The sequence below is a fragment of the Pocillopora verrucosa genome, chromosome 9, assembly GCF_036669915.1.
Source record: "Pocillopora verrucosa isolate sample1 chromosome 9, ASM3666991v2, whole genome shotgun sequence".
In the NCBI taxonomy this organism is placed as follows: domain Eukaryota; kingdom Metazoa; phylum Cnidaria; class Anthozoa; order Scleractinia; family Pocilloporidae; genus Pocillopora; species Pocillopora verrucosa.
The window spans coordinates 17,076,684-17,095,711 of record NC_089320.1 but is presented as its reverse complement, the minus strand read 5'-3'; the positions used below and the strand labels follow the sequence as shown (position 1 = coordinate 17,095,711).

The following is a 19,028-nucleotide window of genomic DNA, read 5'->3' as shown; positions in this document are numbered from 1 at the left end:
GTGACAGGCCAAAATTAAGTCTCCGCGACATAATGGAGCGCAGGCCCCACAGAGAGTTTTCTTTCTGACCTTCCCGTTTTCTAATAGGTTCCTACACCAACGATGATTTTGAAGCTGATATCATTTTCGAAGTTTATTTATTATAAAATAACGTCACACCTTTTGTGCATTCATAAAAGTGAAAGAACCTTGGGAGTTTAATGGAAGCTTATTTAACTGTAAGATTCCCGTTGAGCTGCATTTTGTTGAGTTTAAGTCCAAGCCTTTCCAGGTTAAATGTAAATAAATTTTTCTGATCTTAGTATCTGCAAACTTCTCCATTTAATCCCTGCCAAATAGAGCATTTCGTTAGCTAATAATGATCAGAAAGAAACAAAATTCGTCTGAACGCCTTAAATAAAAAACAAACTTTAGTAAAATGAGTAATCAAAGCCCCCGCAATTTCCAGACATGCATGCGTTGTCTTTCATGTATCAGAATCTTGTACCCAGGGGCTTCACGGTTTTGGAAAAAAAACCCGGGATTTTGAAAACCGTTAAGTCCCCGGGGGACGAAATTGCATTCAACATGGCGACTGAATGCGGACGATTGTTAATCTTGACGGAATTGAAATAAATTTTTGCGACGAGAAAATTTCTCAGAAAGCTTCAATTAACCGTGCTCGGTAGAAAACTCTTGATCAATAAACAAACTCTCCTTGTCAGTCACAGGAAATGCATAGAGAACAGTGTGGAGAATATGAATTCTGATGTCAGGGTATAAAGGGGTGATATAGGTAGCAAGTACCTCTAGCACAGGGAGCAGGTGAGTCGTATTTGACTTAACTACACAGCTGCAGCGCATCTCGATCGTGATGATCAACCGTCGTTACCCGCGTGTATTGAAATCCTCACACTTTTCAGTGGCTTTCACTTCTTGAAAGCAAAGCTTGAAGTTTTTTGATAATAAAATCATGACATACGAAAATGAAACGAGAAGTTTCTGTGTCCTGCTCTATTTTCTTCAAATGACACACAATCTCTCTATATATATCTAACTGCCTATCTGTACAAGAACACTGTGCATGTTACATGTTCATTCTAGAGACAATCATGTTTTCATCTAGAATCAGCAGCTAGAGAAAGTTTGATCGCGAATATATTTTTCCACGCATTTTTTCTTTGAGATTGAGGTAAGAATTTAGTTGTAGTGCATTGATTTCGGCGTTATCCAACACACAAGTGCGTTAAATATGTTGGAACACAAATATACAAATTGACGGCCATACAGCGCATCTCGATCGTGTTGATCAACCGTCGTTACCCGCGTGTATTGAAATCCTCACACTTTTCAGCGGCTTTCACTTCTTGAAAGCAAAGCTTGAAGTTTTTTGATAATAAAATCATGACATACGAAAATGAAACGAGAAGTTCTGGTTTCCGTGTCCTGCTCTATTTTCTTCAAATGACATACAATCTCCATATATATATATATATAACTGCCTGTCTGTACAAGATCACTGTGCATGTTACATGTTCATTTTAGAGACAATCACGTTTTCATCTAGAATCAGCAGCTAGAGAAAGTTTGATCGCGGATATATTTTTCCAAGCATTTTTCTTTGAGATTGAGGTAAGAATTTAGTTGTAGTGCATTGATTTTGGCGTTACCAACACACAAGTGCGTTAAATATGTTGGAACACAAATAGACAAATTGAAGACCATACGTGCAAATTCAGATACCCGATTTAAAGTTGTTCTTTATCCAACTCATCATGGCGAACGAGACGGTCGCAAGTTAGAGCGCTACTGGGAAACTGTTGAAATTCGAAGATTCCCCATTCTGAAGCTAGGGACTTCATGTTCAGTCTCAGCGGGTCCAATGAAATATTTTGATATCTATCCTGATTATTTTCCCAGAAGGTTTAGTTTAATCAACAATTAAAGGATACATTTGAAATTTTGCCGAAGGTTTTTTTGACTGTGATATGTTTTCCAGTTTTACATTTGCATTAAGAATCGTTTTGAAACGAATATCAATAACACAAAGCAAACCGGTTTGGTTCTGTTTTATTCTTAGTTATGGCTGAAGATAAAGTTTTGCAATCAGAAGAAGAACTTGGTCTGAAGAGCGAGAGTTCCTCAGGTGAGAGAAAACATATTTCAACAAATTACAGCATGCACTTAGTGGAAAGACGGACAAATTCATTTAATTTTTAACGAGAATAAAGATGAATTTCTACCACGGCGTAGCCATTGACAAATGGAATGGAAATTATAGGTTTCACACCTTAGGGAGCTAACCGCTTTTTTGCTACGATGTTAGAGTCAGTCGTGCGTGGCTATCCATTGAACTTTGGAACCAGCCAGTTTGTGCCGGAGATTTATCCTCCGAAAGTCCATTGCTACAAAGTCGACATCTTCCCAGCTTTTTTGTGGGAAATACATGACATCCAGAAATTAAGGAAAAAGAACGGTCGTGGTGAAAACTATCTGTGGTTCAGGGTATTGACTTCTCTGACAATAAATTAAGCGGCCATTAGAGTCGATTTTAATCATGATAGTAATATCGCAGAAAGATACATTTGTCTGCTGTATTGTTTTTGTTTGGTTTTTTTGTTTTGTTTTTTAATATGAATTTACGACGCGCAATGTACATTACATAAAAAGCAGGTGCATGGTAATTAAATCTGCCTTGACACCGTGCGGAATTTCTTCGCTTAATTATCCAATGCATTTGGAAAGCGTACCATTCATTTTTAATTTTTTTACCTATCTTCGTGAAAATCATGGACAGTAACTACCGCTGAGGTTTCATTATCGACAGAGTTCAAAAACTCATGGTAACGCCCGCCGGCGAACCACACTTCGGCATTATTCAGTTAAGAAAAAAAAAACCATGAAACAAACAAATAAAAATATTGGACTTAACAAGTATTAGTTTTGCAAAATTTATGGGCTGCATTGAAAAGCTTTGATTCATAGAATAGAACTTTGAACAGTGACGTCACAACTTTCTTTATAAATTTCTATTTCGAATCCTGAGAATGTATTTTGATCTTCCTAGTAACTTTCCACGGTAATTCTGTTGTTGTCGTGTGGTGTTCTCTATTTACTCCCTGTTTCACTTGAAGTTAAAGTAACCACCTAAAATCCATATTGTCCTCTTCAATTAAAGTGACTTACCAAGTTCCGGGGTAATTTAGTATTATCAACCGAGTTGATGACTACGGTGGCCAGTTTTCGTTATTGACTCGGTTGATAAAACTAAATTACCCTGTTATACTCTCCCACCGACGCAGCACCACAGTTTCTTTAGAAAGTTACCCACTTTATTCATTTACCAAATTCCAAATCGATTTAAATTTCAGCTACATGTAAAGAATGTGAAACAAACCAACGACAGATTTAGATTTTTCCAGAGGAGTCCGCAATAAGAATAATAAAAATACTGGTAAAATTAAATAAACCAACAACGGTTGATGTCTCTCAAATAAAAAAAAAAAAGTTTTTGAAAATACAAATTTGAGTTGCCTAAACAGTGTGTGCCTTGAGGAACGTGTCGAAGATAATAATAATAATAAGTCTGCAACATTTTAAACCTTCCGATCATCTTTGTTTTTCGAGCCAAAAGAGTCTTGAAGCAGTTGCATTCACAGTTTCATTTGCAGAAGAGTCACGCTAACACTGAGGTGACTTCTATTTTAGGTATGTCAGAAAGTAGCGTCTCGGAAATCCAAGAAAAACGGGATTTGGATGACGAGCTTTCTTCAGGTGAGGGAAACAAAACAGCAAATAAATTGCATTTCTCGAGTTTGTAAGATTTTTAAGAAGGAAAGTGACTTGGAGCAAGAAATAAACAAACAACTGAACATTGATTAAGAAGCAAAAAGAAACAATCAAACCGCAGTAAGCGAGTCGAGTTAGTGTACTTTACACTCTGAACTCAAAATGAAAAAATTGTTTTGCTTAGTATCCTTAGACATTGAGAAATGTCAAGTTGTATTCAAGAAGGAGTCTGATGTCGCTGGTTTCAAATCAACAGGTACAAGTTTCAAGTGTGAGTTAAATACGTATGAATCTGTACCATAAATAAGTTTTCTGATAAATTTCGCGAATTGGTGAGCGTTTCTTACAACTGTAGAAATAATTTGTATTGGAACTGGCTACATCGTGAGACATATGATTACACTTCATGGCATTCATCATGATCAATGATTAATTACTTCTACCTTTTTCACGATATGAACAAAACAAACTAACTAACTGTTCTAAAAATAGCTCAGCAAGTTTTTGTTTAATTTATTAAAACGAAAAATGTTTAGTCTTGTCGCGCCAGGAAATTATTTTTTGCGCTTTTTCAATGATGTCAAGTTGCCGGTAATTAAGTGTTCAAATAGCAAAGCAGACTTCACCAACACTTGTGTTTTCATCTATCTATCTATCTATTTCTTGAAAACTATACAAGTCTATTGTTAAGAGAGCAGCAGAACTTGACACTGTCCAGTTTTGAACAGCAAATTGCATTATTTGGATTGATTCATCAAAAACTTTGCGATGCAAAGAAGTCAGTAGACCGTCAGAAACGAACTGAAAGGACTGGGTTAGTTTTATTTGTTCAATATTTGTACCAAAATTCGAAAAAGAATTATTCGGTGAACTCCAAATAGCAAAAACGAGTTAGGGAAAATTTTTAAATTTTTAGTTTTTCAGTCTCTTTCATTATTTGAGTATTAAAATGGAAACGTCCAGGGAAAAACCCACAAATATCTTCAGCAAAGAAAACAAAAATTTTCCGAATTTTCATTACAAATGACTTTACATTACAACACTCTTTGTTATTTTAAGTTACCAAAGAAGCAAACGTTGAAGCAGTCGATGGAAAACAAGACCATCCTGACCAAAGTTCATCAGGTAAAGGAGAAAAAGAACAATTCGATGTCTGTTAGGTTTTTGGTTTGGATTTTTATACTATACCTCACATCAGAGGTTTGTCCTTGAGATGGACAACTACTTAATTATCTTGTTAGTCCAACAATCAAGTTTTCTGTAAAAGACCACACACAATAAACTGGGGTAACACCACCTGGGTGGTCCTGGGACCGATGTCTTAAGTCTAAAAATAATAACGATAACAATTATGATAATAGTTTATGATAACAGTGACGAAGATGACGATGACGATGATGACAACAGTACTGATAATGACAATGATAATAATAATCATCATCATCATAATAATAATAATGACGACGATAACGATGGTGATGACGATCACTAAAGCCACCTTTCTTGTCATTTTTAGACGAGGGAAAAGATGAAGATTTATCAGCAGGAATAATAAAGGAGTCAGAGATTGACTCTTCAACAGGTACAGAATTAAACAATGAGCATAGTACAGAAGGATACTGTAATTATATAGATGCCAGTTTGAATAAATGCTTGTTTGAGTCAATACTGAGTCACAACTGGTTTAATGCCTTAATGCTTGAGAACTCAACAAAAGCAAAAGTAACTTAACAAAACTAAGGTCAAAATGTATATTAGACGCTGTAAGCGAGGTCGGGTGTTTCCATTTTACCAGTTCAGTATCCTTCCGCACTAACCTGATTTGGAAACATTTTCCTTTTTTTTTTTTCATTGGACTCGTCAGGAGATAAAGTTTCAGGAATCCAAGTAAAACTGGATTTTGGTGATGAGCTTTCTTCAGGTGAGAGGAACAAAGAAAAAAAGGAGATAGCAAAAAATAAAGTCAGTGGGCATTGAGTACAACAAACGCTATGAAACAAACAATAGATCACATTAACTACAAGTGTTCTTAGTTCAAAGGTAAATGTCTTTTCTTCATATAATTCAAGGCCAAATTACAATGACGAGGGAATCAGATGGCAATGATAACAAATTAATAGGTATAAGTCGGTAATAAGTGTAACACTCAGACAGTTTGCAAGCCTACATCTGAAGGCTTACAAACTGCATTTAACTCAACTTCGATGAGATACAACTTTTCATCATAATATCAGGGGCAGACAAAAGTGACGCTACCTCAAGTGATAACGGAGTGGATTTTAATGCTTCTTTGTCCGTAGCAGGTAAGTTGGACTGACTTGGGTTAAAATCAAACATATTTTGACACATACATAGGAATATATCTCTAATGGACTCCATGTAATCAATGGTTATACGACCCTGGTGGTCGTGGGAAAAGTAAACAGAATCTAAGATACTGAAAAACATAAATCGTAGCCATAAGATGATGATGTTGATGACCGTTAAGACAGTGATGACGATCATTCAAACCTTTTTTTTTTTTTTTTTTTTGAATTGTCGACTTAGGGAATTTTAGGTTTCGTCATTTGAAAAAATAAAGGATTTAGCGACCGGCAGTTCCGCAAGTACAGAACAAAACTGTAAATAGTATAGAAATCATGGACAAACAGGGGTGAAAAGGGTGCAATTATTATTCTTGATCATATTTGACGTTCTGTATAAAGTAGGGAGGTAAATTTCTATAAATGTATTATCCTTCATTGTTTAAAGGAAGAGTCCAAAGCACAACCCAATATGTTTGATTCTCTCCTAACTTTTAGATACTCCGGAAGGGAAAGATTCAGCAAACCAAGAAAAGGTGAATTTGGAGGATGAGCTTTTATCAGGTGAGAGAGATAAAACAGTAAATGAATTGCACTTTTCAAGTTTGTGCGTGAAAAAAGACCTATAAAAATAAGTTAAACACAAACAACTGAATCATTGCGGCAAAAAAATTTCCTTGCTCAAAGGAAAAATATCCTCAACAGCAGCTGTTGGAAGCCTGGACTTTGCTGATAACGGTTTATCAGGTGAGAAAAAGAAACAAGCATCTTTAGATTTCTTTTTAGAATTAACAATAACAAGACAACTAGTACTGAAATTTTGTCAACTATCAACTGAGTTAATAGTGAATCAGAGCCATTCGCTTTGACGATGGGATAATGCTCGAAATGTCAGCTTTAAAACTCTTTACGGTTGCTAATTTACGTTATCAACTCAGTTAATTACCCTGTTATACTCTCCCACCGACGCACAACAACAGTTTTTTTAGAAACTTATCCTCTTTATTATTTTGTTAACTATGATGAGCAAAGCGAATATTCTTGGTATCTCGACAGTCTAACAGACCAGTTGTCAATCGCATTATCACAAGTTTAGCCCATGAGTTGCCTCCTTGATCAGTTGGTGACACAAAAAAGAGTAAAAAACCATTTCGTTCTAATTTCATCGACAGACAAAAGCGAAGCTACTTCTGTTGAGAAAAAAGTGGATATAAAGGATGCTCCTTTAGTAGGTAAGTTTGGAAGCACAGAGATATCAAAGTCCTTAAAAGACTGAGTTAAATGGGATTTAAAATACAAAGATTATTTTCTGAAAATCACTTGCGCGCGTATTTCACCAAGTTTGTGGGGTGACTAAGCGGACTGGATTTTGACCAAGGAATTTTTTAATATTGAGTAACCGAGACGAAGTCGAGGTTTATAAAACGAAAACAAAATGAGATTCAAACTACACTATTACATGTTACCCCCGAGTTGAAACCATTTACTGTATTACGTTCACTTGGACGACAGAGCGAAAGACTTAAGAACGACTACATCACCTACGCAAGCACTGTCACACGAATACGACAACAACTCTGTTTTTATAAGCGCTGTAAAGATTACGGCCTGGTTCCGGCCGGGCTTAAACTTAAGTCCCCGTTGAACACACAGGGGGCCATCCAGATCGTCAAAGCCACCTGCACACGACTGGTCAAAGCGCGGATAAATGATTTGCCACAGAAGACTCAAACGCTACAAAAACACAGCAACTACACGACAAACTGAAACAACTGATACCTATTGAATTACTTGACATTGTTACGACTATTTCCATCTAACGTCAAAGAAAAAGACGAACCGAGGAACAGACAGAGAACAGTGTATAAAATCAATTGCTCCAACTGTCACGCTTCCTACAACCTCACAACCAGACTGACTGACGACTTACCCTGGAAAGCTGGTTTACCAACTTGGAACAGACTTCCCTCAACAAGTGTCAACCAATACCGGCATCATACGAACGACTCATTCACGACATTAACATTACAAACGAATCGAACAGAACGGCCTAACTTCACCAACGGATCCAGACCGACCAATCACGACTGACCTACGCCACTTGAGTCTTGCAGCCCATAACATCAAGGAAAAACTGATCCATCAGTTTATAGAGACCGAAGTAGGAACATTCGACTGACAACAACTATTCACTGGACTCTGATGATGACTTCTGCTCAGGTTGTCGAAACGTCAGTCACCACTTCCGACAACAGTACATCTCAGGACTACACTTACCCGAACGATCAAACTACACTATTACAGAGCTTCCATTAGTATTAACGACAAAGAAGATCCAAACAACAGACACGGTGCAGTTTATTAGATCAAGTGCGCCGATTCCCAACATTGGAGACAGGGAGATAGGAAAGGGCGCTAAAAAATGACTCACTTAAAACAAACTAGCAACGATCAATAATGATGTCACCTATAAAACTGCTGAAAATCAGCGAATGACGAACCACACCGTTGACTATGAGTCTACGCGTTATTTTACTATAACAGGACGAACTGTACCTCCAAAATGCTTGTGCATTTTTTTTTTTAGTTTCAAAATTTATTTTTGTCTGTGAAATCGAAATAGGGAAAACCCCCCAAATAGACAGGAGGATCAAGACTAATAAAAAAAAGTGCCGGATTTTGTAATTTGGATACCAGTTATAATAATTGCTGCTTGGTTAACTGAGGAGGGGCAAGTTAAGTAAGGAGCAGGAGAAAACCAGGTCTTTGTAGACAAATAATTAGCAAACAAAAGAAAAATGGTGAACTGTGTTTAGCGCCGATATTTTTACCACAACTCGCAACAGGAGTTTTTTTCCTTTTCATAGACAATTATTTATCTATTTTGATAGTCTAACAGGAAAGTTGTCAACTAGGCAATCACGAATATTCCAATTGACTGTAAATGGTTTCCTTTTGTGACATTCATTATTCTATGACTTTTATTTTCCTGTCAAATTTATCAAGAACAATTCTGATAATAGTAATGATGATAATGATAGCACAACTGATGAATAGCAACAATGATAACGGTGATGATGAGCATTTAAACAATCTGTTTTTTATACTTTTAGACCAAGAGAAAAGTGAAGTCCTTTCCTCTGGAAAATCAAAGGATTTAGAGATCGGGAGTTCAACAGGTAAATAATTATACCATCTCTTGGTGTGCATTTATTGTTGTAATGGCTGATTTATTGAGTGAGCGTTGATTGCTTTAAATCAATAACCAGCAGCATCTATTTTAATGCTTAACAGCAATAAAAAGCAACAATAGGAAAACCTTGGGCCAAAAAAGACTACATTCACTGTTCTTGATGCATTGTATTTATAAACTTGTCTGGTGGTTGCTTTCTAAAAATTTATTATCCTTCATTGTTTTCAAACAGTTTCCAAAGCACAATCCATTATGTTTAATTATTTTCTATTTTTTTAGGTACGGCAGAAGGTGAAGTTAAAGCAATCCAAGAAAAACTGGATTTGGATGATAAACTTTCTTCAGGTGAGAGAAATAAAACAGAAAAGAGACGGTAGTAATCTAAGTTTGTAACCACTGAGTACAACACGCGCGATAAAATCAAACACACGAACAAACTGAACCCTGAAAATGCTCTTTGCTCAAGTAAATTTGTTTTCTTTTCTATTTCAAGATCACTTTACATCCAAGAAGGAATCAGATGACGATGAAAGCAAACCAAAAGGTACAAGATATCAATGCAAAACTGACTTAATGTAAACCTAAGTCCGAATTTAAATTGAAATATAAATCTTAGACATAATCAGAGATCATCACTGATAGTAAGTGTTTTAACTATTAATGTGTATTGGTATTTCAGTTGGAAAAGAGGACAACATTGAAGCTGATGAAAACCTGGCTGATGCTGACAACGGTTCTCCAGGTGAGGAAAAAAGTGAGAGGCCTTGTCAGATTGTTTTTATGATTACAACGATAACTATAACAACTCGCACCGAGATTTCTAAACGATAATGAGCAAACCGAGTAATCTTGGTATTTCGACAGTCTAACAGCCCAGTTATCAATCGCACTGTCACAAGTTTAGAGTATATTGTACCTGTGAGTGATGGAAAGACTTTTTATCTCTCACGATATATAAAAAAAGTGCATACAAGGAAATTATAGAAGACACCATACGTGACCATACTCAAAAGAGTGAAGTTTTCCTCCTGTCATTTCTTTAAAAGAAAAAATTAAGGCTTCAAGTCTAAAAGATGCTGGGCCGTTTTAAATAAAACATGTGCAGATCTTTTTTTTTCAGCTAAAGACTGGTAGGCGTTCTTAAACCAATATTTTCCGCATCAAGACGAAGGCGAAACGCGTAAAAACTCAGGATAACATTTTTTTTCGCTCTAATTTTTAGGCATCCTCTTTCTCTCATTCCAAGCAATATCGTTACCAAAGTCAGTGTTTTTAAACTATTTTCGCCAAATTAGGGCCCAAAAGCTTGATCAACTTATCGTTCCTCACTCATCACCTGAAAGCCTCAAAACTGTTGTCATCATTCCAGAAAATCTTCCACTATCCAACTCAGCGCTAGAAATCCGTGCTCAGTAAGAGCTTAAATTTTGTTACCATTTTTAAAACCACCGACGAATTTTTATTTAAGCAAGACTTTGAAAAATTCCTTTCATAAAGCCTTTAACCATGACAAAGAGGATGGTTCTAACAAATTAGAAATGTCTAATCAGATTAGAAAGTCCAACTGAACTCCCCCAGAAGGCCAGTCCGCATCTTTAGATTTTATTCATCAAATAATGTTTTCACCAAGTAGATAGCAATAAATTAAGTCAGTGGGCATTGAATACAACAAACGCCATGAAACAAACATTGAAATAAACAAACAATGGATCATTAACTAAAAGTGTTCTTAGTTCAAAGGGAAATGTTTTTTTTTTTCATAATTCGAGGCCGAATTGCATTAGAGAAGGAATGAGATGGCAAATAGAATAGAATAGAAACTTTATTAAAGTGTCAAAAACCGTCTAGCCAGGGAACAAATCCCTTACTAATTTGGGGACACCAATTAGGGGAGAATATACAAACTAAAAAAAACTATTTACAGTAGTAGGTAAAATATCTATAGTTAACTCATTAAGAGATTTATAGTAAAAATACACAGAAGTCAAAATGAACAAAGGCTACAGCCTGCGCAGCCATCATCTAAAAGTTCACTTATATTGAGTTGGCGTATCTTGCTTTTAAACGACGTTAGGGTTGTGACGTCCCTGATACTCTTGGGTAGTTTTGTCCATAGCCTAGGCCCTAAATATCTAATAGAGTGCTTGCCATAGGTGACTGTCTCATACCTAGGTATAGAGAAATCTGCTTGCCGCAGATTGTAATTACTATTTGGTTCTTTAAAGATGTTACTTATATATGCAGGGCACAGTTTATGCTTTACTTTATACATAAGGATGCACAGATCCTGTAAGCGACTATTTAGTAGTGTTGGCAGATCTGCCTTCTCTAATAGTTGTTCATAACTAGAATTATTATCCTTGAAAACCGCTCTAAGTCCTCTTTCTTGTAGTCTTTCAAGCTTTCGAGTGTCACTCGCTTTACAAAAATGCCACACTAGGTGACAGTACGTGAGGAATGGTAATATCGCGCTTTTGAATAATATTCAAGATAAAGATAACAATAAGTATAGTATAAGTAATAAGTATAACACTCAGACAGTTTGAAAGCCGACATCTGTAGGAAGATGATCCAAAAAAAAACCCTAGAATCTTTTTTTTTTAAAACTGAGCAAATTATCATATTTCAATTGTGGCATTGGTCTGCACAGTTTCCGTAATTTCAAAGCAATCTATAATTGTTTACAAGTATTTGTAACGTTAAAAAATTTTATTGTTTTCTTCGCACCTTGTAACTTGATCTTAAATGTTTATGCGGCTAAGGAGCCGTTTAGAGGACAGTTTGAAAACTGAAAGAATGAGTAATTTTTTATGAGTTAATTTTAAGACAGAAAAAACCAAGGGATTTTTTCACAGTCGTAAGCTGCACAATAACTGAGAAATTTATATTTTTCAGTTTCTGAAGTTATTTTAGTCTTTCATATTGCGATATTAAGGGAAAAACCCAATAAAAATATCAGAGGATGGTGGAAATCAATAGAAAAGCTTTTCAATATTCCAGTTTTTATGATCAATGATATTCTTTGTTTTTTTGAGTCACCAAAGAGGCGCAAGTTGAAGCAGCCGAAGGAAACCAGGAGTTGACTGACAACAGTTCATTAGGTGCGAAAAGTCGTTAAGTACTTTTCAGAAATTGTTGACTTGTGCAATAATAACAGAACAGAGCTTACCCTGATGATGGACAGAAATTATTCAATATGTTGTTATTCAACTTATCGTTGTAAAATTTTTCCTGGTCCAGTAGGTCTAAATACTCGCGGCACTCCTCACTTGTTTGTCGTTGTTATTTCCCTGCCCATAAGATACCATTTGAATGGGTGTGACAAGTTCAATGTCTGATATGCGTACTTGATCATAGGCCAGATATCTTTTTATTTGATGGACGTAAATTTGTACTCAACTAAACTATTAACACTCCTTCCTCTATCTGCCCCCGCCTAAACGAAAACTTATACTTAACTAAACTGAGGTAAACTTAAATGGACAACATACCTTTTTGGTGCACTGAACTAAACTTAACCAAGAACGCATTAGATGAGATATAACTTTTCGTCATAATTTCAGGGGCAGACAAAAGTGAAGCTACGTCAAGTGATAACGGAGTGGATTTTAAAGCTTCGTTGTCCTTAGCAGGCAAGTAGGACTGACTTGGGTTAAAATCAAACATATTCATTATAGTAAATAATCTCTAATGGACTCCATACAATTAATTGTTACATGATCCAGGTAGTCCTAGCTGGGAAAGGTAAACAGAATCTAAGATAATGAAAACATAAATCGTAGCCATAAGATGATGATGTTGATGACCGTGAAGACAGGGATGACGATCATTCAAACCTTTTTTTTTTTTTTTGAATTGTCGACTTGGGGAAATTTTAGGTTTCATCATTTGAAAAATTAAAAGATTTAGAAATCGGCAGTTCCGCAAGTACAGAACAAAACTGTAAATAGTATGGAAGTATATCATAATAATAAATCTGGTTTATTAATTAAATTTTGGTTTGAAATGAATTAATAGGCAGCCACATCTAATTCAGTGATCTAATGCTTGATAAACTATCAGCAATAAAAAGTAACAATGACGAACAAACAGGGTTGAAAAGGGGTGCAATTATTTTTCTTGATGTATCATATTTGACGTTCCGTATAAAGTAGGAAGGTTAATTTCTATAAATGTATTATTCTTCATTGTTTAAAGGAAAAGTCCAAAGCATAACTCAATATGTTTGATTCTTCTCTAATTTATAGCTACTTCGGAAGGGAAAGGTTCAGCAAACCAAGAAAAGGTGAATTTGGAGGACGAGCTTTTATCAGGTGAGAGAGATAAAAAAGCAAATGAATTGCACTTCTCAAGTTTGTGAGTGAAAAAAGACTGAAAATGAAACTCAAACAACTGAATCATTACGGCTAAAAGTTTCCTTTACGTAAAATAAAATATTCTTCTTTACCATTCCAAGGTCAATTTGGATTCAAGGAGTCAGATGACGATGATGGAAAATCAACAGGTACAAGTAATTAGAGCAAACGCAGAGTGTGTGTTAGCTTAAGCGTCAATTAAACACTGGCCGGGAAACACGTTGCAGAGTAAGTCAGCTTTTCGAAGATTAAAGAGGGACCGATCAGTTTTTGAGGGTCAATATTTAGGATAGAACTAAAGAAGAAATTATTTTACAGCCAGATCGGCAAGATAACCTTGCGTTTTACATTTTTCATTTTCCAAACTGATTTGGGTCTTGGATATTTTTACACTTAGGGGGAAAACCTTGCATATATTAGGAGATGAAGAAAACAAAAAGTTGTGAAAAATCCCGAGTATTACTACTATTTACATGCATTGGTATTTTAGTTGGTCAACAGGCCTCCTCAACAGCATCTGTTGGAAGTCTGGACTTAGCTGATAACGGTTTGTGAGAAAAAAGAAACAAGCATCTTTAGATTTCTTTTTAGAATTAACAGTAACGAGACAACTAGTACTGAAATTTTGTCAACTATCAACTGAGTTGATAGTGAATCAGAGCCATTCGCTCTGATGATGGGATAATGCTCGAAATGTCAGCTTTAGAACTCTTTACGGTTGCTAATTTACGTTATCAACTCAGTTCATTACCCTGTTATACTCTCCCACCGACGCAGCACCACTGTTTTTTTAGAAACTTATCCTCTTTATTATTTTGTCAACTATGATGAGCAAAGGGAATATTCTTGGTATCTCGACAGTCTAACAGACCAGTTATCAATCGCATTATCACAAGTTTAGTCCATGAGTTGTCTCCTTGATCAGTTGATGACACGAAAAAGAGTGAAAACCATTTCGTTGTAATTTTATCGACAGACAAAACTAAAGCTACCTTTGTTGAGGAAAAAGCGGATATAAAGGATGCTCCTTTAGTAGGTAAGTTAGGAAGCACAGAGATATCAAAGTCCTTAAAAGACTGAGTTAAGTGGAATTTAATATACAAAGGTTATTTTCTGAAAATCACTTGCGCGCGTATTTCACCAAGTATATGGGGTGACTGGGCGGACTGGATTTTGACCAAGGAGTTTTTGAATATTGAGTTACCGAGACGAAGTCAAGGTTTGTAAAACGAAAGAAAAAAGAACTTCAAACGCTATTACATGTTACCCAAACCATTTACTGTGTTACGTTCGCTTGGACGAGAGAGCGAAAGACTTACGAACGACTACATCACCTACGCAAGCACTGTCAGACGAATACCCCAACAACTTTTGTATAATCACTTCTGTAAAGATCACAACCTTGTTCCGGCCGGGCTCAAACTTAAGTCCCCGTTGAACACACAAGAGGTCATCCTGATCATCAGAGCCACCTGCAGACGACTGGTCAAAGCGCGGCTAAATGATTGCCACAGAAGACTCAAACGCTACAAAAACAAGACACAACTACTACAGGACAAACTGAAACAACTGATACCTACTGAATTACTTGACACTGTTTCGACTATTACTGACAAACGAGACAACAAAGCGACTGAACGTGCTCGTACTGGGCATCAACAGAAACTGACAGGACGTCTACGCAACAAAGAACAGAGGCGAAGTAAACCGGCCGACAACTGGGTAAGGAATATCTCTTCCCGTCCCTTAGACAGGAATGAAACTCGCGTACTGTCATACGGACAGAAACACTCAGTTACACCGAAACGGATACCAACCGAGGGCATTGTATCTGGTGTTGAAGCGGCTCTATCTCGGCAACGAAAGCTATCGGAGTCTACTAAGGATAACATCAGAAGTAGAATTGCTTCCACTATACAATCATGGCAGCAACTTGACTAAAGACGAACAACATGCCCTTAAACGACTTAAAAACGACGAGGACATAGTTATTCTACCAGCCGACAGAGGACGAATTACTGTTGTCATGGACAAGACTGACTATCACGACTAAATGGACGCACTAGTTAACGACAAACAAACCTACCAAAAACTCAAACGTGAACCGACTCCTGCGCTTCAACGCAAACTTAACAGCACATTACTGACACTCAAGAAGACAAACGCCATTGACACCCAACGCTACTATCGACTCAGGTGCTAAGTTCCACAGCCACCGAAACTTTACAGTCTGCCGAAACTACACAAGCCTCGTTTCCCAATGCGACCTATTGTTCCTTTCTGTGGTTCTCCGACATACCAACTGTCCAAGTACCTGACGACAATACTACAGCCGATCACCGACAAATCCAGACGTAAACTACAATCCACCGAGGACTTCATTAGCGCCACTAAGACTGTACAAATACCTGACGACTACAAACTAGTGTCATTTGATGTGAAATCGCTTTTTACAAGTATTCCACTTCAACTGGCGCAACAATGTACTGAGACTGCTATCTTACAATCTACCGACCCTCTACCAACAGAGGACTTTATGGACTTACTAAACCTTTGCCTGACGTCAACTTAGTTTCAGTACAACGGTAAACACTGCAAACAGTTACACGGTACAGCTATCGAGTCTCCAGTTTCTGTTGTCGTAGCAGAAATTGTGATGCAACATCGAGGAAAGCGCCCTTTCGACCTGCAGATAAACGATACCGCTTTGGTTACGCTACGTTGACGATACTTTCACCGCCGCACGACACGACGAAAGTGACGCATTCCACCACCACCCTAACGAACAAAACACTGACATGCAGTTTACTAGAGAGGTCGAAAAAAATGGTAAACTGCCTTTCCTAGACTGCCTGGTAAGCCGTGACGACAATTCACTACGGACAACTGTTTAAAGGAAACCGACACATACCGACAGATTACTGGACGAGTCACCACATACCCCGACATCACTCAAAGCCACAACTATCAGGACTCTTACACGACGAACGCAGCTAGGATGCGACACGACAGACAGCTTATCCGACGAGAACAAGTACCTTGACCGTGTTTTTTCTAAGAACAACTACAACGAAGACTTCATCAAACGTAACACTTACCGACCTACTACTACTACCGAAGCTAACGCCAACACAACTCCTACGACTACAGCAACTATACCGTACGTAAAGGCATATCTGAGAACATCTCGCACATCCTACAACCATTCAATATCCACGTCGCTCACAAACCTAATACCACACTACATCAGTTACTGACTAACGTCAAAGACAAAGACGAACCGAGGAACAGCTAAGAAGCATTGTATAAGATCAATTGCTCCCACTGCCACGCCTTCTACATCGGTTAGACTGGCAGAAACCTCACAACTAGCTAACTGAACACAAACGAGCGACAAGGAAAGGCGATGTCAACAATCACATTGTTGAACATCACCGACTAACGAACCACTCTATTGACTGGCGCTCCGCGCAATGCCCAACCTACAGCACCAACTACTTTCAACGACTGACCCTAGAAAGCTGGTTTACCAATTTGGAACAGACTCCCCTCAACAAGTGTGAACCACTACCGGCACCATACAAACGACTCATTCACGACATTACCATTACAAATGAACGAACAGAACGACCTGACTTCACTAACGGATCGAGACCGACCAATCACGACCGACTTACGCCACCTGAGTCTTACAGCCAATAACATCATGGCAAAACTGACCAATCAGTGTATACAAGATGATGACTTCCGCTCAGGTTGTCGAAACGTCAGATGCCACTACCGACAACATTCCTTCTAAGGACTACACTCTCCCGGACGATCAAACTACACTATTACAGAGAGAAAATCCAAACAACATACAAGTTGCAGTTTATTAGATCAAGTTCGCCGATTCCCAACATCGGAGACAAGGAGATAGGAAAGGGGGCTAAAAAATGACTGACTTAAAACAAGCTAGCAACGATCAATGGTGATGTCACCAATCAAACTGCTAAAAGTCAGCGAATGACGAACCACACTTTTGACTACGAGTCCACGTGTTGTTTTACTATAACAGGACAAACTGTACCTCCAAAAATGTTCTGACTGCATAAGAGAAGAATGATTTCCCAGACTCATAATAGCAGTTGTTATTTAAAACATTTGCTCGTGCATTTTTTTTTAGTTTCAAAATTTATTTTTGTCTTTGAAATTGAAATGAGGAAAAACCCTCAAATAGACTTGAGGATCAAGACTAGTAAAAGAAAAGTGCTGGATGTTGTAATTTGGATACCAGTTATACTAATTGCTGTTTGGTTTAACTGAAGAGGTGCAAGTTAAGTTAGGAGCAGGAGAAAACCAGGTCTTTGCAGACAAATCATTAGCAAAAAAAATGTTAAAATGTGTTTAGCGCCGATCTTTATACCGCAACTCGCAACTGGAGTCTTTTTTTTCTTCTAATGGATAATTATTTATCTATTTTGATAGTCTAACAGGAATGGTTTCAACAAGGCTGTCAGGAAAATTCCAATTGGCCGTAATTATTTTTCTTTAGTAATATTTATTATTCTATGACTTTTATTATCCTGTAAAATTTATCAAGAACAATTCTGATAATAGTAATGATGATAATGATAGCACAACTGATGAATGGCAAAAATGATAATTGTGATGATGAGCATTTAAACAATCTGTTTTTTAACTTTTAGACCAGGAGAAAAGTCAAGTCCTTTCCTCTGGAAAATCAAAGGATTTAGAGATCGGGAGTTCAACAGGTAAAGAATTATACCATCTGTTTGTTTGAATTCATTGTTATAAGGGCTGATTTATTGAGTGCGCGTTGGTTGCTTTAAATCAATAACCAGCAGCATCTATTTTAATGCTCAACAACAATAAAAAGCAACAATAGGAAAACCTTGGGCCAAGAAGACTACATTCACTGTTCTTGATGTATTGTATTCATAAACGTGTCTGTTGGTTGCTTTCTAAAAATTTATTATCCTTCATTGTTTTAAAACATTTTCCAAAGCGCAACCCAATATGTTTAATTATTTTCTATTTTTTTAGGTACGTCAGAGGATAAAGTTAAGGCAATCCAAGAAAAACTTGATTTGGAGCATAAACTTTCTTCAGGTGAGAGAAATAAAAAAGAAAAAAGATAGTGGTAATTTAAGTTTGTAACCACTCAGTACAACACGCACAATCAAATCAAACACATCGTCGAACAAACTGAACCCTGAAAGTGTTCCTTGCTCAAGATCATTTTACATCCAAGAAGGAATCAGATGACGATGGAAGCAAACCAAAAGGTACAAGAGATCAATATAAAACTGAATGAATGTAAGCTTAAGTCCGAAATTAAGTCGAAATATAAATCTTGGTCATCATCAGAGATCATCATAGATAGGGAGTGTTTTAATTATTAATATG

At 37.0% G+C, this 19,028-nt stretch overlaps 1 protein-coding gene across 1 annotated transcript; it reads left to right on the top strand.

The window, feature by feature from the left end:
* Positions 1–1,513: 1,513 nt before the first annotated feature.
* Positions 1,514–18,936, top strand: LOC136283523 (dentin sialophosphoprotein-like). Its single transcript, XM_066172497.1, has 25 exons — positions 1,514–1,611; positions 2,060–2,125; positions 3,688–3,753; positions 3,953–4,024; positions 4,828–4,893; positions 5,285–5,350; positions 5,633–5,689; positions 6,003–6,071; positions 6,570–6,635; positions 6,759–6,818; positions 7,244–7,303; positions 9,185–9,250; positions 9,544–9,609; positions 9,758–9,808; positions 9,944–10,006; positions 12,300–12,365; positions 12,828–12,896; positions 13,512–13,577; positions 13,721–13,768; positions 14,110–14,166; positions 14,596–14,655; positions 15,013–15,516; positions 18,308–18,373; positions 18,666–18,731; positions 18,857–18,936. The coding sequence occupies exons 2-25, from the start codon at positions 2,062–2,064 to the stop codon at positions 18,934–18,936; spliced, it is 1,974 nt and encodes a 657-aa protein (XP_066028594.1). The 5' UTR covers positions 1,514–1,611; positions 2,060–2,061.
* The last annotated feature ends 92 nt before the right edge of the window (positions 18,937–19,028 follow it).